Source organism: Schistocerca serialis, chromosome 1 (assembly GCF_023864345.2).
Source record: "Schistocerca serialis cubense isolate TAMUIC-IGC-003099 chromosome 1, iqSchSeri2.2, whole genome shotgun sequence".
Classification (NCBI taxonomy): domain Eukaryota; kingdom Metazoa; phylum Arthropoda; class Insecta; order Orthoptera; family Acrididae; genus Schistocerca; species Schistocerca serialis.
Genome location: NC_064638.1, coordinates 819,194,194 through 819,214,738, shown reverse-complemented (window position 1 = coordinate 819,214,738; position 20,545 = coordinate 819,194,194). Strand labels below are relative to the sequence as shown.

The following is a 20,545-nucleotide window of genomic DNA, read 5'->3' as shown; positions in this document are numbered from 1 at the left end:
CCGCTGTGGAAAATTAGAAACGCGCGCGCGCGAGATCCTGGAAAAAGGCTTCGTGGACAAGGGCAACGATAAGCTGTTTACTGGAAGCTGAGGAGTAGGAACAGAACCACGGTATTCATTGAGGTGACAAAAGTCATGAGATATATCAAAAATCGTGTGGTGGTGGTGGTTGGGGCACTTTTTCGTAGTGTAGTAACTCTACGTCGCACTGACTCAACAAGTCGCTGGAAGTCCCCTGCAGAAATACTGAGTCTTGCTGCCGCTATAGCTGTCCATAATTGCCAATTTGTTGCAGGAACAGGATTGTGTGCACTAATTGACCTCTCGATTATGTCCAATAAATTTGTTGGGCTATCCGGATGGCCAAACCATTCGATCGAACTGTCCAGAATGTTCTTCAAGCCAATCGCGAACAATCGTGGCCTGGTGACATTAAGTCCCTGAATGGCTGCAAATAGTTTCCAAGTAGCCGAACATAAACTTTTCCTGTCTTTGATCGGTTCAGTTGGACGAGAGGATCCAGTCCATTCCACTATTACGGCTCCACACCAGCTTGCACAGTGCCTTGTTAACAACTTTGGTCCGTAGCTTCGTGGTGTCTGTGCCATACTCTAACCCTATGATCAGCTGTTACCAACCAAAATCGGAACTTGTATGATTAGGTCATAGTTTTCCAGTAGTCTGGGCTCCAACTAATACAGCCACGAGCCGAGGTGAGGTGCTGCTGTGTCGCGTTGTTAGCAAAGGCAACCGCGTCGGTCGTCTGCTGCCACAGCCCAACAACGCCAGATTTCGCCGCACTTCCCTAATGTATAGGTTAGTCGTACGTCCCACATTGATTTCTGGGGTTATTTCGCGCGCGCGCACACACACACACACACACACACACACACACACACACACACACACTGTTGATCTCGGAATATCGAATTCGGTTTCCAAAATTTGATGTCACGTATGTGTAGATCAAACTACCATTCCGCGTTGAAAGTCTTAATTCCTGTCTTGCGGCCTTAATCACGTTCGAAACCTTTCACATGACTCACCTGAGTGCAAATTACAACTACTACAATGCAATACCTTGCGTACGCAATACTGCCGCTTATGTATCTGGAGGTGGCAGGGGTAAAATACAGGGAGCGAAAGGCTGTTTACAATTTGTACAGAAACCAGATGACATTTATGAGTCGAGGGACATGAAAGGGAAGCAGTGGTTGGGAAGGGAGTGAGACAGGGTTGTAGCCTCTCCCCGGTGCTATTCAATCTGTATATTGAGCAAGCAGTAAAGGAAACAAAAGAAAAATTCGGAGTAGGTATTAAAATCCATGGAGAAGAAATAAAAACTTTGAGGTTCGCCGATGAGATTGTAATTCTATCAGAGACAGCAAAGGACTTGGAAGAGCAGTTGAACGGAATGGACAGTGTCTTGAAAGGAGGGTATAAGATGAACAACAACAAAAGCAAAACTAGGATAATGGAATGTAGTCGAATTAAGTCGGGTGATGCTGAGGGAATTAGATCAGGAAATGAGACGCTTAAAGTAGTAAGGGAGTTTTGCTATTTGGGGAGCAAAATAACTGATTATGGTCGAAGTAGGGAGGATATAAAATGTAGACTGGCAATGGCAAGGAAAGCGTTTCTGAAGAAGAGAAATTTGTTAACATCGAGTATAGATTTGTGTGTCAGGAAGTCGTTTCTGAAAATATTTGTATGGAGTGTAGCCATGTATGGAAGTGAAACATGGACGATAAGTAGTTTAGACAAAAAGAGAATAGAAGCTTTCGAAATGTGGTGCTACAGAAGAATGCTGAAGATTAGATGGGTAGATCATATAACTAATGAGGAGGTATTGAATAGAATTGGGGGAGAAGAGAAGTTTGTGGCACGACTTGACAAGAAGAAGGGACCGGTTGGTAGGACATGTTCGGAGGCATCAAGGGATCGCAAATTTAGCATTGGAGGGTAGCGTGAGGGTAAAAATCGTAGAGGGAGACCAAGAGATGAATACACTAAGCAGATTCAGAAGGATGTAGGTTGCAGTAGGTACTGGGAGATGAAGAGGCTTGTACAGGATAGAGTAGCATGGGGAGCTGCATCAAACCAGTCTCAGGACTGAAGACCACAACAACATGTATCCGCAAATCGCTATCCCATGACTTTCGTCACCTCATTGTAGCACTGACAGAGAAATGGGCGGAATATGGTTCCTGCGTTAATCGATAGATGTAAATAACGGAAGGAGATACGCAGAGGGAAATGATGGTATAACGTCTTCTAGAGAAGACACAGTAAGTACGCAGTAAGTACACGATTGACGCTATGGATAAACGTGCTGTTAGGAAACAAGTTCTGTAATATCTATATGCTTTGAGGAAACATTTAGAGCTTTCGTTGCACAGCATTAAAGGCTAGCAAGGAAACTCCCGAAACTAACACACACTCTCTCACTCTCTCTCTCTCTCTCTCTCTCTCTCTCTCTCTCTCTCTCTCTCTCTCTCTGTGTGTGTGTGTGTGTGTGTGTGTGTGTGTGTGTGTGCGCGCGCGCGCGTTTTCTATAGCAAACAACATGTTTCCTATTGGTCCATTTCTTCGCAGTTTACCATACATACGTTATCAAGAACATCCATTGTGAATTTTGTTTTGGCGATTAATCAACTTTACAATTGCTGGGTCCTTAATTATGATTCTATATTCGGACTTTTATCACAGATGTTCCCAAAACATCACTTTCCCCTCTAGCATGATTTGACAGTGCCGTCGCTTTGCGCTCCGTTGACTTCTGATGTGAACTTACAACAATAAGCTAAAGTTGTGAAGAGAGAATATTAAATCCTATTTTTATGAAAAATGAAGTATTTGAATTTACGTGGCCAGTGACTGTTATAAAAGAGATCTTGATTTGTCCATATTACAGTGCGTATAAATGCTATTGATGAGACGGCGTTAGAATAGTATTGTCGAACAAAGGGCCAATTTATTTTTGTTAAATGTTTTAGCGCTTCACTGGAGCGTAAATATACAGGGTGCTTGTTTTCTCTGAACTGTGAAGTATCTCGAAAAACACGCGCGAATGAAAAAGTTCCCTATGAAAAGTCAGTGTTTTCAAAGGAGACATCTGTCTGTGCTGCTAAAACTGGCTAGCTACTAATTCCCTCACCCGCACCCCCCACCATGGGGATGAACTTTATTTTCTGGTGGGAACTCTTTACTGTAGATTCGGATTGCGCAAAAAAATACTTAGGGATTACCTGAAAACTTTTTTCCATTCGTGGAAGGTGGCGTGCTGTAATCGGCGCAAGAGTTACGGCGGTTGAACGGAAGAACACACCGAATTCAGTCAAACTGTTGGTGTGATTGGAAGGATTCGCCGAAAAAACTTACGTTATTTGCCAGACTTTTAAATTTAAAAAAAATTACTCCACAATCACACTTGCAAAACTAAATTAACCTTAATATCAAATATTTACATATTTATCGATAATATGAAGCAGCATCAAATGAGTCTGTTCTTATTAGTAAACTCCGCAAACTTTATCGACTGCAGCGCCATCTGCCACGAACAAAAAAAAGCTTTTGGTAAAGCCAAGGTATTTTTGTGCGTTGAGTCCGAATGTGCAATAAATATGCATTGCTACCTACAGCTGTCTTGTCATGTGTTGACACAATGAGAGAGGCATCGTCAGGAGTGCCCCAAGGAACTGGGGTTGGGAAGCTGCTGTTCTCTGTTTACTTAAGTGATCTGGCGGGCAAGGTGGCAGCAAACTGCGGTTGTTTGATGATGGTGGTGTGGTGTACGATAAGGTGTCGAAGTTGAGTGACTTTAGGAAGACAAGACGGCTCTGATAAAATCTCCAGTTGATGCGATGAATGGCAGCTAGCTCTAAATGTGGAAAAATTTAAGTTAATGCGGGTGAGTAGAAAGAAGGAACCTGTAACGTTGGGATATTACTCGTGTCCTGCTTGTCACAGTCAAGTCGTTTAAATATCTGGGCGCAGCGTTGAACAGCGACATGGAACGAGCAAGTGAGAACGGTGGTAAGCGAAGGCTAATGGCCGATTTCGGTTTATTGGGAGAATTTTAGGAAAGAGCGGTTGACCTGTAAAGGAGACCGCATATAGGACGCTAATACGACATATTCGTGAGTAGTGCTGTAGTGTTTGGGATCCGTATCAGATCGGATTGAAGGAAGACATCGAAGCAATTCAGAGGGGGGCAGCTAGAAATCTTATCGGTAGGTTCGAAAAACAGGTGTTACGGAGATGCTTCGGGAACTCAAATGGGAATCTCTGGAGGGAAGGCGACGTTCTTTTCGAGAACCGTTATTGAGAAGATTAGAGAACTGGCATCAAGCTGACTGCCGAACGATTCAACTGTTGCCAACACACTGCGCGTAAGGACCACGAAGATAAGATACGAGAAGTGAAGGCTCATATGGAGGGGTATAGGCAGTCGTTTTTCCCCTCACTGTAATTGTGAGCGGAACAGGAAAGGAAATTGCTAGTAGTGATACAGAGTGGCTTGCGGAGTATCTATGTAGACGGTGCCTAGCTGGGACTTCAGTTTGCATTGTAGGGCACTACTGGCTGTAAGCTGAACAACCTAAATGGAGTCCTCGCGGGAAATGGCACCTTTCCATCATTAAGTTATATATTGTTGATGGCGATAAGACAAGGCGAAGTCAGTGAACCCTGGAGCTTAACTTAACCATCCGGCTGACAGATTACCACCTGCAGTGTTACATACTTCCTCAAACACTGCAAGTATGTTTGAAATTTAACTCGGGACATTCGCGTGAGATCTGGTAATTAGGAATCTTTTCACCACAGCATCTCTCTCAGCCTGGACGACTAAATATAGGTGGTGAAAATTTCCTCCGCCAGCTATATAATTTCAGGTCAAGTGCAACCAGACCTTGTCTACAAGAGTGGTGTCTTCTTAGGTAATATCGGGAGAACACATGACCAATGTATCTCGTGACATAGTAGATACAATCCGCACTGTGTGTAGCTTACTAGCCTCTGAAACCAAAGTGGCGCTCGAGAATATAAAAGCCGTTCCAAACCTGGTGATTTAAGAAATTTTCAGTACCAAAAGTTGGCTGCCAGCAGACAGAAAAATGAAGATGTTCCTTATGATCAAATCATCCACCCACTTCCTGAGATAAATACCAAACATATCCGCAGTGTTGTGAAAGACTAAATTTCTTAGTAGTTCCTTTGCGACCCTTTGCAAGCTAACACATCACAGTATACGAGATCACTTGTTTGGACCGTCCCAAAGTACGTTTTTTGTCGTTAAATTTGCTGAATGCTAATAATAAATATCTTTGATATAGATACGTAGTGTTTCATCTGATTAACCTTTCGCTGCCTTCCATTGTGATCAGAGCGCGGAACAAGACTCGATAATCACACCAACTTCAGTGAACTGTGTGTCGATGTTAGCACCTTTAAATTCAATAACATCCCAGTTAGCCTCACGAAGCTGAGGGCACTACATAACAGATTTCCACCTTACAAAAATGGCACTGGGAATGGAATCCGGAAGATCCATCTTAACAGGCAGAAGCGATAACAGGAAACTTGCATCCGTTAATTGCTAAAAATATAGCCTATTCGGAAGGGAATCAATATGTATTTATACGCTGCGTTGTGAACAGTTTGCCAAGTACAGTTACTTGAAATTTACGGTGGCCGGCATGTTTACCACCTTAAGGATCAGTCAGTCGCGCGGTGATGGGTGTATCGTCGGGAGCGGCTTTTCTGTTGATAGTGCACTTAGCGCGTGGTGCGCTTCCAACTCATTAGTAAAGCTACCGAAGATATCACTTCACGAGATCACTGTGGTGCAAATCCTGCAGGATCTGTTACCAGAGTACTCTGAAGAAATCATTTTGATCTCAAGGGCAGGTATGCAGTGAAACAATATGAGTTGATAGACAGTCCTCACAACCAGAGTCACAGCTTCCCACCGTGGGAATTGGACTGAACACTGCAGTGTTGTTTCACAGCCATCAAGGTTACTCGATGGTTAAGGACGAAGTTGCAGACGGAAAGCGTAAATAAGGGATGCTGCGTACGTCAGCGAATGTGAATACTAGTTCTGATTAGGAGCACACTTGCTACCGGAGTTGCAGAGCTGCCGGTGACTGTTCACAAAAGGTTATAAGCTCTTGCCTCTTGCAGATCCTATATCATCATCTATGACCTACTGGAGGAATGTACTTCCCAAAGAATCAACAAGGGTTTAGGAAACATGTGACACAAACAGCAGATGCAGGTTGTGTCTAAGATATCGGGTCTGAACGGAAGATGGAATCTTTCCAGATTTGCGAAAGTGTTTGCCGAAATACCATGATGACATAACCAAAAATACCGTAGCTCACCCTGTATTTCACAAGTGTGTGATTGGCTTTTAAGACTTTTTAACTGGTAGGACGTTATACTGGACGGAGAATGTTGAACAGAAACTGAAGTGTGTTCCGGTGTGTCCCATGGAAGCATAATAGAACCCTTCAGATTTCTTAGTATACGAGTGCGTCAATGACCTATCAGAGTCGGAGCACTTTCAGATTGTACGCTGACAGTGCCGTTATCAACAGCAAAGCATTGTTGTCGCAAAAAGCTAATGCAACCGACCCTCAAATACTGCTTCGGTGATTGGGTCTATACCACGTAAGCATGACAGCAGACATCAGATGTGCTGCAGTGATCTAACAGGCATACAACTGTGTAACAGAGATCCTCGTGGCGTTTAAATGGCAGTTTTGGGAAGAAAGACAACGTTTTTGAGTAACCCTGTTGGGTATATTTAGAGAGCCGGTATTCTCATGATCATGAGATTAAGATAAGAGAGATATGGGGGGGATACCGAAAACAGTCATTTCATTTCACTTGCTCTGTGTACTAAATGGGCCAGAGTACCCTCCGCTATACACCTTACGGTGGCTAGAGGAGTTTACACGTAGCTGCACTATTTTTTCTTTTTGTGTAATCGGTTGACTGCCTATGAAAATTTCCTCTCCTATGCCAATCTCTCCATCTCAAAGTGGCACCTGCACTTTACGTCTTCAGTTTCATGTATGTATGTATGTATGTATGTATGTATGAGTACCATGGAAGTCATTCCCTGGCGTCTCAGCACATGTCCTGCCATCCTATCCTCCCCCTAATTAGTGTTCGCCACAGATTTCTTTTCTTGCGGATTGTGTGGCGAACCACGACATTTCGTCTCAGTCCATTTAATTTTCAGTCTCATCATATTACGCTGTATCTCAAACGTTTCCATCCTGTTCTTTTCCGTCGGACTTACGTGTAAAGGCAAATTAACAACAAAACACAATCGAGTAAGGAAGATGTTTTACTACTAGTCGCGCAGTTTCCTTTCCTATCAGTTTCAAACTGCTGTTATGTCGGGGGAATAGTACACACACTTGTGTGTGAGATTTTCCTTCGCAATGATTCATACCGTCATCTCTTTACGTTCCACCTTAATCATCGCACAGAGCGCAGAAAATGGTAATAATGATGATATTATTATGATGCTGTTTAATTCGTGGGGCGCTCAACTGCGCGGTCATCAGCGCCCGTACAAATTCCCAATCTTTATACAGTTTAGACTCGCCACTTTCACGAATGATGATGTAATGATGCGGACAACAACACCCAGTCCCCGAGCGGAGAAAATCCCCGACCCGGCCGGGAATCGAACCCGGGACCCCGTGATCCAGAGGCAGCACGAGCTGCAGACAGCACAGAAGAGATACTTTTAATGTCCCGCGGCAGTTGCCTGCAGACGGCGGTGGGCAACTAACCTGTGGGTTCCTTGTTCGGCTTATAGGTGTCGCAGAGCACAAGCACGTTTTCTGCACCGGGCCGGAACGGATCCTTGTACACAGCTACCGGGTGCAGGTACAGGTCGGAGTTGTGCCCCTCGGACTGGTACGTTGAGCTGCCATCGTAGTTCCAGATGGGGTAGTCTGCAACACAACAATAACGCTGCTGTCAGTATGAGCAGTCACAACAAAAATGGTTCAAATGGCTCTGAGCACTATGGGACTTGACTTCTGAGGTCATCAGTCCCCTAGAACTAAGAAATACTTAAACCTAACTAACCTAAGGACATCACACACATCCTTGCCCGAGGCAGGATTCGAACCTGCGACCGTAGCGGTGGCGCGGTTCCAGACTGTAGCGCCTAGAGCCGGTCGGCCACTTCGGCCGGCGCGAACTAAATGGAACAATTATTTTATGTGCTTCGTTATGGACGAGCATCTGTTCCTTAAAATTATATTACCTTATACTTGGAAAAAACTACTGTATTTGCAATGTTGTTTTCTCTGGCATAGAGGTAAGACAAGATTATTTCGCGTATATTGCTAACAATGTTAGTCGTGATCTTACTGCAATTGTTATTTTAGGAAGAACAATATTTTCGGCCTGGATTGTTATTAAATAACGATTGTGGAAGCAAGGACAGAAAATAGTGGGATGGGAGTAGTCTTATTACTTCCTAGTTGGGAATCGAGAAACCCAACCATTTACCGTGGGAGATAAGGCTTAACGATGTATCCAACCCATGGTGCAACTTTATTTCTTTCCAAATTCATAAAACACTGTCACTAGAAGTTACATTGAGTGAAAAATAGGAGCACAATGTGCGATGAATCCCTTGGCCTTTTAGTTTGACACTTCTCCGCAAAGCCACCCATTGAAGTTTCTCGTTTAGCAAAAAAGTTAGAATTTTACGTCTAGACGGCGTCGTTATTACATAAGGACTGGACAACGCTAGGAAATTAAAACGGTAGTGGTCTTATTGAAGTATCCGTTCTGTAGTCAGTCTTAAAAGATTTAGGGGCAGCACAGAGAACGGTTAGATAACGATTTTTATCCTGGTCCATCCGAGCAAGGGTCAAGCCAGTGTCTTAACGACCGTGCTACAGTGATCGTGAAACTACAGACCTTTACTTTCCCACGAAATTTCCTTAGGCTAAACTATATAAACAGCACATCGCTGGCTAGGTCTGTACATTGTAAATGTGTATTTGCAACCTTAAGACTGAAACTGTACGCATACTGGGACGATCACAAAAATTCTAGAACTATTAAAGATACTACTGTAGAATGAATGCTATGCCAGATTTACTTACTTTAAGTAAGATCAGTTTGTAAGCAAAGGGGGAGGGAAAAGAACCTGTCAGTGGAAAGTGAAAGTAAGATTTTTGTGTTCAAATGCAAACTATAATCTTTTCAATATTGACGTTCAGGGCAATAAATACTGCTTCTCCCAAAAGTCTTGCGTGTGGACGGGCTTGTCATGCAACAATTTTTTTCTGCGTTTTAGATCTCTGTAGAAGTGAAAACATTTTAGGTACCTCATGAAACAAACGGACTTTCCGTGCACAAGCTGGATTATACTAGTAACTGCAAAACATAGCTCAAGCAATTTTTTTCCCCATTGACACCCGCTAGCGAAAATACATTTTTGAAGGAAAGAATTGTCTCTCTCAAACAGGTGCAGAAGATGGAAAAAGTTTTACTGCAGAGATGTAGGTTATTTAATTAAACAATCTTAAAGACGACGCACCATTTCATTAATTCCACTATAATTTACACGTGTTTAAAGTCAAACAGTTTCTCGATTGCCGGCCGGGGTGGCCGAGCGGTTCTAGGCGCTACAGTCTGGAACCAAGCGACCTCTACGGTCGCAGGTTCGAATCCTGCCTCGGGCATGGAAGTGTGTGATGTCCTTAGGTTGGTTAGATTTAAGTAGTTCTAAGTTCTAGGGGACTGATGACCTCAGATGTTAAGTCCCATAGTGCTCAGAACCATTTTTGAGTTTCTCGATTTACCATTTTCACCGCACGTTAAAGCAGCTACAAAGAACAGTCCTGACGAAGTAGCTGAGCGTTTTATTTCTATCACTTTTATGTTTTTGTGGTAATTGTCGAATGTGTAAAATTTATGGACGAATTCTTCTGTATTCAAATTTTTTTTAACTTACTGACATATGTGCCGAAGAAACCTACGAAATCCGTTTTTGTTGACATCACATTTTTTTCGTCGTAGACTCAAATTGGGGACTAAACAAACAAAACCGAATGAGCGAAAAGGAAGTGGTATTAGGTGCTATACGAGGGACAGAACATATGGTTCTGGTCCAGACGATTGATGAAATAGCGCGGGGGACTGTCTATTAAACCTGTTTCGTTGTCAGTGGGTGCAAGTAACAAAAATTACTTCACCATACTTTTCATAGACCGGTAATTTCTGAAAGCATATACGTTGTATCCCCACAATCCTCAGCACCGCTTTCAAGTAGGCCAGTGGCTACACTGCAGAAGTGTGGTGCAAGTATTTTTTTTTCTTTTTGCAATTGCGTGCATAATTCGCATCAGCACGCGCTGTTGCTAATGCCAAACAATTTTGTCTCATCTGAAGAGCTATTTCTGTGGGTCTGGAAAGCGAACGACCGTTTACTGTCGACTTCAACGACTTCCTTTTGAGATTTCTTCTTATTGCTGATTGCCAGCAGCAAATTCGAACACAAAGGGGAGCAGCTATGGCGCTTTTATTGCAGCCCTGCGCTTATTTCTCCTCTGAAGTTTCTGGAAGCTCTTCAGCTGTTCTCAGCGGAACGGGTCTCCGTAGCCTGACAAACTACTCCGGCTGCTTCGGCGAACAGCCGCGACGAAATGTGGTTTGGAAAATCTTGCCATCTCGCTCGCAATTCTGCCACTTCCTTGAGGTAGCCCCAGCATTTTGCCGATACTGTGCACTCGAAGAACTCTGCTCACAACATCGCTGTCGTGTAAATTGTGCTTTACTTATTTAAGAACGTACACTACTTTTACAGTGAAGCAAATATGTTGTCAGCCGTTTGGTATCCTGGCTTGGTAGCGCCTCGAGGTTTTTAGAGGTTTATCGCATTCATCTATCCCATAACTAGAGCGAGGTACATCAAGTGCAGATTTTGTATCTCAAACGGAGCAACCAAACAAACAAGCAAACAAAATGGTTCAAATGGCTCTGAGCACTATGGGACTCAACTGCTGTGGTCATCAGTCCCCTAGAACTTAGAACTACTTAAACCTAACTAACCTAAGGACATCACACACATCCATGCCCGAGGCAGGATTCGAACCTGCGACCGCAGCAGTCGCACGAAACAAGCAAACACACACACACACACACACACACACACACACACACACACACACACACACACAAGCGCGCGCGCGCGCGCGCGCGCGATATTTCGGGTCAGCCGCACAAGGCCCCTTTCCTCCAGAACTGTGCAGTGTAGGTTTTGCGTGTAAAGTGAATATAGGACAAACTTTTAAAAACGAATTGTGAACTTTACAATGGCTAGAATAGAGAAAACCAGCGAATTTTACGATCTTTTCTTTACTGGGGAGCAATGTGCTCCAAAAGTTTTAAAATGAAATGTTTTCGCCATTTCATTGTAATTGTTTATTATGTTAAGTACTGCAATTTCGACATTGCAGTTTAAACTGGCTCGAATGCCGAAACTGTCGTAGTGGACGTAATAAATATAATTACAGACACACGACAAAAATGTTGTGATTTAAAAAGTTAATTTCAGTGAACGATAGAAAATTAATATTATGACTTGAGCTCTAAGACTGAAATTCACTGGTATCAAAAGACAGTCCTGGAGATGACGAGCTGTGCAACATTTTACGAAGGAAACAATTTTGCTTCTTCAATTACATTTGATTGCAGTGGCAACCACACACTGGAAAGAATGTCACAGAAATAGGTTTCCTTCGCTCTTGCATTATTTGTGTTTCATGTCCCAAAAGATTATCTAACACGTTCAAAGCTTGTAAGAAAGTTCAGAGTTCGGTTTGGAGCTCAATACAGCCTGAACGTTACATTGTCTTTATCACTGTGCCGCATATTTTCAAGGGGGGTTTCGCTTGCCATTAGGCAAGACATAAGGTGACACACAGTTCAGTAAGGTGGAGAATAACCGATTAGATAAGAGTGACGTTGCTCATTAAAAAATATTACATCTATCTAAGTGAGTTAATGTGGTGGAATTAATGAAAGAAATCTTCGAAAATCGTCAACTATATGGCTGTGTTACGATGAATCAGTTTAAGTATACCTATTAAAAACTCAGAACATCAGTTGCGTCCTCTTGCGAATCAAATGTCGAAAATTTCAAGGCAACTGTTACAGAAAAGATATCCATGTTTCAGTGAGCTACCTGCTGCTACTTATCCATGGAAACATCAAGCAGAAGTACTTGCTGTAAGACAGATGCTTTTTTCTCGTGTCTTACTTATCTTGCCTCATCAAGATCGATTAGACACTTTAGCGTTCAGTTTCTTTACTCTTAGCGCGAGATTACTCTGGTCGGTCAAATATATTTTTCGAACTCTTTCTGGCGCTGTCTTCACTTTTCCTCTGAAGGGGAGGAAAATATGGGCTTCACAATGTTATGCCTAGAATACTCTGGGCAAACAAACAATCGAAAGTTAACAGCTGCAGTCACTTCGCTCTCCCAGAGCCAGTTCTCTCGGGCAGGTCACGTGGTCTGTTCGTTTGCAATGAAACAGTATTTACATTTATGCTGACCGAATAGCTAATATTTTCAGGTGGTTTTCCACGCGCTTCCAGGCAAGCTGTATGATTTTCTATCTGCAAAACAGTGTTATGTTCCGGGTGTGCTTGTGAAACACTGAAGGAAGGTTTGGATTTAACCTCTCGTCAGCGCCCAGGTCATTAGCGACAGCGGCAAGCTTGGATTAAGGAAGAACGTTGCAAGGCACCGGCTGTGTCTTTTCAAAGGAACCATACCGGCCTTTAAGTAAATATCATAAATGTAGTTAATTACTTTATTTCCTATAATTAATCGATTGAATTTGTATTAATATATTCACAATAGCTTCTCTGATAAGTACGAATACTATTTTTTATGCTTCTAAATCGATAATTTTGAGATATCAACAGACAAGTGAGTGATATGAATATTTACCTACGGCATTTGAGCTGGTTGTGTGTTCGGCTAGCATTTATAACCTGTGAATTTGCTCACCTGATAAAAATATGAAGGTCAATTCACAGTAATATTTCCTAAATTATAAAGCATAAAATCAATACGAGAGTCGTTTGTAGGCATATTCACAGCTAGTTTTCGTCCACGCCAAGCGAAGATACGGTCGTGAATTCAGTTTCTAGCTACATCCCGTTTTACTGATTATCCGCTGTGAAATGTTTCTTCAAACATTGCAGGTAATATTATCTCGAAAATATCAGTAGCCGATATAAATTATTTTCGGTGACAGTGCACCCTGAGGATGGTTATTGAAAACACGGAACATGGCGAAAACAGTTTTGCACATACTTTAATGTAATAGGGATATTATATAGTAGTTTGTAGTTAGTTTCTATAGTTAGAGGATAATGCGGATATTGATGAACACGTATAAAGAAGGATTTCATGGAGGTGGCATAGTCCCAAGGCAGATGAAATTATGGCCGCTCGTGTAATGTACTGCTGGGAAGAGCTTACAGAAGAGCAAGCAGAAGCTTCAGAAGTCTGAGGCGACTGATGCAGATGATGTAGTTATCCTTTCTACAGTTTCAAACACTACTCTGGTAACTCATGGTAATCCGGGTAACATTGTGTCAAGTGAAGCTGTAGCTGAATCGTCTAGTACACATGCGGCAGCTAAGGTCGGTGCTCTGAGAAGCACTTTATGAAACTCGTGAAACTGACTGATACCGTGATCGCTCTAAATATGGATTTGTGTGAATTGTCTAAAGTTGCTTGCTAACACCAGTATTTTGAGAAACGTCTTACTCTTGAAGGCATATGAACAACAACAGAAGTTATTGCTATTTTTCCGCAGATTTTTATCAAACTTCTTCGGCACTGCTTTTGTGCTTGTGGTTCATTGGTATGAATATTTGCCACCCCGTAACTCATGGTGGACTTAGTAATGCACTATAAATTTAGCAGTTTTATTGATTAGTATTCTTGAAGAGTAGATACTGCCATGTATTACCTTGTTCTGTGGGACAAAACATTGTCACTTAAAGGGTGAAGTGATTTATGGAAATCATAGAAAACCTAAATTTAAATGGCCATACGGGAACTGGAACAGCCGATGCTTCCGAAACAGAGTCCAGTGTTTTCATTTTATCTATACTGGATGAGTGGTCGTGGTTGTGAATGTCAATGTTAAAAAAATATATCGGCTCAACCACTTGTTTATAGTGTAAAACACTAAGATTGACGCGTTTCGGATGTCAAGCTTCCATCATCAGAATAATAAAAAGTAAAAGAGTCCAGTGTCTTACCACACCGCCACCTCGTCCTGTGTCAAAGTGGTGAGCGAAATAATGCCTACTAAGATAGAGATTCTGACAGTATCCGTTCACAAGATGAGTGGAAAACACCTGGCGCAAGTCACATACCGTCGGATTAAATATTTAGGGATAATGTTGAGTGGCGACATGAAGCTGGACGAGCACGTTAAATCAGTGAAGACAAACAGAAGAAAAAAATGGTTCAAATGGCTCTGAGCACTAAGTGACTTAACTGCTATGGTCATCAGTCCCCTAGAAGTTAGAACTACTTAAACCTAACTAACCTAAGGACGTCACACACATCCATGCCCGAGGCAGGATTCGAACCTGCAACCGTAGCGGTCGCGCGGTTCCAGACTGTAGCGCCTAGAACCGCTCGGCCACTCCGGCCGGCGACAAACAGAAGACTTGGATTTGTTAGAAGGGTGCTGCAAAAGTGTGGTGCAGCTACAAAGGAAACCCCGTTCAAGACACTGGTATGACCACTTGTTGCGCACTGTTTCAGCGTTTGGAGTCCTTATTAAGCAAGTTTGACAACGGGCACCGAACGAATTCGCAGACGAACTGCTAGGGTCGTAACAGGGCTGTACAGTCCACGAAAATGTGTAGTAGAGATGCCTGGGAGATAAAAATGTAGAGTTTAAAAGGGAGACTTTTTTCTTGTTCCGTAAATCAGGAAAACATATTCGAGGAAGCTCGTGCGAGGACCTGCTGCCACATCTCATTCGCGTTAATGTGTAAGCGAGGAAAAGTTCGGAAAAGGTTTGAAATTATCTTTTAAACTTGTTGGAAGTTGCTAAGTGCTCTCATTATCAAACAGTGGATGAGTATATCCTGGGTAATTTCCACTGCGTTTAAAGCAAAAGCCAGTTTTGACGCTTCTCAATGTTTATGACGCCCTATCTCGTGAATATTTTGCAAGCTCATAGAGTGCTGTATGTGGATACCGTCTGAAAAATGTGTTACAAATAGATTTAGGAGTAAAATATTAATAAATTAAAATATCAAGGCTAATGCTGAAGTTTTATTGTGTGAACAGCGAAAATGTAGTAAGTGAAACTTTTTCCATTTCGTCATTTTGTGGGAGAGGGAACCAGGAAAAAGGGGGGGGGGAAATCAACGAGAGAAAGTTTCTATTCTAATGGGATTTCATATTGTGTGTCAAGTTTGTTGGAAATCGCTAAGTATTCTCATTCCCCAATAATGGATTAATATCGTCAGTGTATTTGCGTACAATGAAATACGCTGCTTCAGTACATACACAGTATCTTACTGTAATGCTTTTCTCACCGTGCTAAACCTTTAACCTAAGTTTATACGTATTAAGGAGTAGATCACGGCATTTTAATTTCTAAATTCGAGCAGATTTACACGACACATTTAAATTCATACTTTTGTTGCTCCTCAAAGCCTTTAGATAGACAAGCTGCAACTGGAATCCTGCACTGCGGAAATTACCCTGGATATACTCATCCAGTGTTTAATAATGAGAGTACTTAGCGACTTCCAGCAAATTTTAAAGATAATTTCGAACCTTTTCTAAACTTTTTCTCGCTTACACATTAACGTTTAATGACAGTCTCACGATGTCTGATACAATGGTGGCAGCAGAATGGTCGCACAGTCTCTTTCAAGTATGGGTTTTCTAAATTTACACAATATGGTTTTGACAGGACATCGTCGTCATTTCTTCCAAGAGTTCTGCTTCAAATTCCCCAATAATTTCTTTTACATTTTCATATGGGTTATACCAACATGCCACGATCGTAAGAACTTTTATCATTGGAAATAACGCAGCAAGAAGTAAGTCCAGCTCTCACTGTCAAAAACGGATGAGTCCCTCCGCACTAAAGCACAAACGACGTTGTCGGGGCCGCGGCTAGGCTGCATCTGTACAGAATCACGTTGCGAAGAGACTCCAAGTGCAAGTGGGCTGTGTGGTTGCCGCCGGCCGTCCTATATTGCGACGGGAGAGGGTGCTCTTAGTCCAGATCCAGTGTAGGCATAGCTCAGCAGGCATGCACCATTGGGCGTCTGACGGAAACTTCCAGTTCCACTGGCAGCTTTGACGCCTGTGGGCTGGTGCTGATGCACTATGTGATCAAAAACATACGTTTTTCGTATGCTGTGCTGCCCCGCTACTGCCAGGTACTCCGTATCAGCGACCTCAGTAGTCAGACATCGTGAGATAGCAGAATGGGGCGCTCCGCAGAAGTCACGGGCTTCGCACGTGGTCAGGTGATTGAGTGTCACTTGTGTCATACGACTGGACGCCAGATTTCCACACTGCTAAACATCCCTAGGTCCACATTTCCGATGTGATAGTGAAGTGGAAACGTGAAGGGACACGTTCAGCACAAAAGCTTACCTCGTCTGTTGACTGACCGCCGACAGTTTAAGAGGGTAGTCATGTGTAATAGGCAGACCACACAGGAATTCCAAACTACATCAGGATCCACTGGAAGTACTATGACAGTTAGGCGGGAGATGAGGAAACTTGGATTTCATGGTCGAGCGGCTGCTCATAAGCCACACATCACATCGGTAAATGCCAAACGACTCCTCGCTAGGTGTAACGAGCGTAAAAACTGGACGATTCAATAGTGGAAAAACGTTGTGTGGGATGACGAATCACGGTACACAATGTGGTAATCCGATGCCAGGGTGTGGGTATGGCGAATGACCGGTGAACATCATCTGCTAGCGTGTTTAGTGCCTACAGTAAAACTCTGAGGCGGCGGTGTTATGGTGTGGTCGTGTTTTTCATGGAGTGGGCTTGCACCCCTTGTTGTTTTGCGTGATACTGTCACAGCACAGGCCTACACTGATGTTTTAAGCGTCTTCTTGCTTCCCACTGTTAAAGAGCAATTCGGGGATGGCGACTGCATATTTCAATACGATTGAGCACCTGTTCATTATGCACGCCCTGTGGCGGAGTGATCACGCGACATTAACACCCCTGTAATGGACTGGCCTCCACGGAGTTCTGAACTGAACCCTACAGAACAGCTTTGGGATGTTTTGGAACGCCGACTGCGTGCCAGGCCTCACCAATCTACATCTATGCCTCTACTCAGTGCAGCACTCCGTGAAGAATGGACTGCCACTTCCCAAGAAACCTTCCAGCACCTCATTGAACGTATGCCTGCGAGAGTGGAAGCTGTCATCAAGGCTGAGGGTGGGCCAACACCATATTTAATTCCAGCATTACCGATAGAGGGCGCCACGAACTTTTAAGTCATTTTCAGCTGGGTGTCCGGATACTTTTGACCACTTAGTGTATGTGATACCACAGAGTCTAAATTCTTTCGATGTCTGGTATCATGCTTACTTCTAAAGGACTCCAAACACGGAACTGTATTTTGGAATTTGTACTAGCGACTTGTATACTCTTTCCTTCACAAACGCTCTGCATTTTATGCTTTATCTTTCCAACAAATCCAAGTCTTCCGTTTGGCTTCCCAAATACTGGTTTTGGGTGATCACCCAATTTCATATCGCTTATTAACGCGAGGAAATTTTCACATTCGTGAAACAGCTGATATTCACTTCTCTACCTCACCTTTAAGGAATGTAACAAAGGCGGAAGTCTGCGGGGGACGTGACACTTGCGCCAACAACGGGAACGCCGGCTTAGTGAAGCCTGAGGGTGCAACGCACACTACTCGGAGCCAGCACGCGCCGGGCACGCCAGAGCGTCGTACAATGGCGTGAGCGTGCCGTGTCGTGGCAGGCCGCACGCGAAGTAACTGGCTGTCAGACGGCGCCATCGATTTCCTTTACGACTGCCCCAATCAGCAGGCCGCCCCTCCAGAAAGCCTTGTGGTGACAACAAGGAAATCAGGGGGGCCGCGGCGTGTTCTTCCCACCCCTACTCTCCGGGATCCTCGCGGGCTGGACTGGAGTGCAATCGAGACGCCTCCGGGGTGGTGCCAGTGTCGCCTCACTGGCGGCAAAACCTGCGGCTTATCAGCCCCCAGCCTGCGCCGCCTGCTCCTCTGAACGAGCAATTCGGAATCGATAGACACCGGCCAAATTAAATCGGAGATTTTATCCACATCATTCTCACCCGTGCCAGCAACTCCTGCAATGGAGAGTGGCTTATCGCAATATTAGTTCGTTGTCGGAGCGACAAGTAGCAAAGTGAATATCGAAGGTGGTGACTGTTACATGTGGACGCCACAAATTTCGATCCGCACCGTATTCAACAGACTGAACAAAATTTAATGCCGATGTCGGGAGCAATTTATTTAATACTGAGACGGGGACTGCGCTACTCGTCATGACACATTTCGTCCAAATTTATGGTGTTTGTTATGTAAATTGAATGTGGAGGGGGGAGAAAGGAAAGGGAAGAGGAGGAACTACTGATGTCAGCTACATCTGGACTATACGGAATCAGCGGAGATGAGTGAAAATGTGTGCTGGACATGGTTTCCATACCGGGATCTCCTGCTTGCTAGGCAGTTGCATTAACCACACCTCCATCCGGACACAGTATTTATCTCGGCACGCCTCCACCTAGAGCCACCTATCTGCTGTCCCCGTCCATGTCGATGGGCAATGAATCTATTATCTTCAGTGTAGATGCACAATTACGTTTGTCGACCTGCGGAATCTCAAAGTAGCGAGCATAGAGGACATGGACGGAGATTGCGGATAGGTGGTGCTGTGAGGAATGTGTGTGTAAAGCTCTCCCTAGACAGAGCTGTGTGTGTGTGTCGGCCGAGAGGCATGCTGAGATATCGCTTATCACAATTCCGCGGACTGTGTCCGGGCGGTGCAGTGGTTAATGCAACTGCATAATAAGCAGGAGATCCCGAGTCCGAATAGCGGCTCGACAACTGTTTTCACTAGCTGCTGCTGATTCCGCATTAATTGCGGATGCGCCTACATCAGTAGTTCCCTCCCGTTTCTTTCCTCTCCCCCCCCCCCCCCCCCCTCCATCTTCATTTTACATAATATGTATCACAGCTGCAGATTCCACGTGGTATTAGTTCTTTCGAAAATGTCCGAAAGAACAGACACCACATATTCATATAATTTATGGTATTTACAGAGCTTGACCAGATGTGAATGTTAGAAGTGGGAGCTTCAGGTGGCCAAGCGTTTAGAGAAAATAGCAGGTCGGCGCGGGTCGGGCGATCCACAAGCCATTTATGTTAGCGTACTTTCCAGGCAGCGATTGGTGCAGCGGAAAGATTACAGAACGATAATCTAAGGACCGCAGGGTCGAGTCCATATTAGAACATTTTTCTGTAATTTTTACGTTTTAAACCAAAATAATGTTCACTGTATTGTGCTGATTAATATTTTTATAAACGACATGAAAAGTTACGACAAAGAAAAAGTCTGGATGCGAAGTAAATTTCCAGGAAGAGATTCTGAGATGCACACGAGAACTTTTTGTAAAATTAGGTGTTTTACTTTACAGTTAATGATCTGCACGTTCTGGGGTGAAATTCATCGTAAAAACGAGGCATCTACAACACGTTGTAAAAGCCACATTTTTACAATTAAGTGGTTCTGTAGAAAAACAAACTTGGTCTACATTCATAAAAGATTCGCATTCATCGCACAGTTTCGCAGCAAACCAAGTTTAATGCGTCATTTCTCCGAATATTGGCGTGGATAGCAGGTGATGCACAATGTGCTGTACTTCGAACGCCGTCTTCTCGGGATACGATTTCTTTTTCTCTTTCGATGAGGTACAAGCAGTTTTGAAGCTGTTTGGTGAAATTTCTTACCCGACGATTAAAATGTACATCCAGGGTTGCACTGGTGCAGTGCCTTAGGCAGAAATTACTTTAATATTGCACTATGGCAGTCCTTATTTATCACGAAAAATCTCGTCGTATAATTGTGTATTTGTTTTCCCCCACGAGTCGGTTAACAGAAGGAATCTGTTCTGCTGCATATAGGGATTCATCACGTCAGTTAAAAAAAAATTATGTAAGCCTGTTTTATGTTTCCTAGATTTCGACGAAGTAATGACATTCCTTTATTTTGCTGCCTACTCATTCACCGTTGTTTTTAATTCTGTTCGACAGAGCCAATACTCTTGTAGGCATATGTAAACTATTTGCAATAATCTTACATGGAGAGTTATAACGTACTGCGCTGCAGAGGCGTGTTACTTTTTTCATATTCCGGTTTGTTTTCAGCATGAGCAATGTAAAAATTTGTCATCAAAAATGTTTCG

General features: G+C 43.4%; 1 protein-coding gene across 4 annotated transcripts in view; it reads right to left on the bottom strand.

The window, feature by feature from the left end:
* The window catches only part of LOC126484308 (glutamine synthetase 2 cytoplasmic), a 444,933-nt gene that overhangs the window by 4,250 nt on the left and 420,138 nt on the right, over nucleotides 1-20,545 (bottom strand). For all 4 annotated transcript variants that reach the window (XM_050107746.1, XM_050107755.1, XM_050107770.1 and 1 more), the window contains exon 3: nucleotides 7,815-7,979. In XM_050107746.1, coding sequence (XP_049963703.1) covers nucleotides 7,815-7,979 — 165 coding nt within the window. The remainder of the gene's footprint in view (nucleotides 1-7,814; nucleotides 7,980-20,545) is intronic.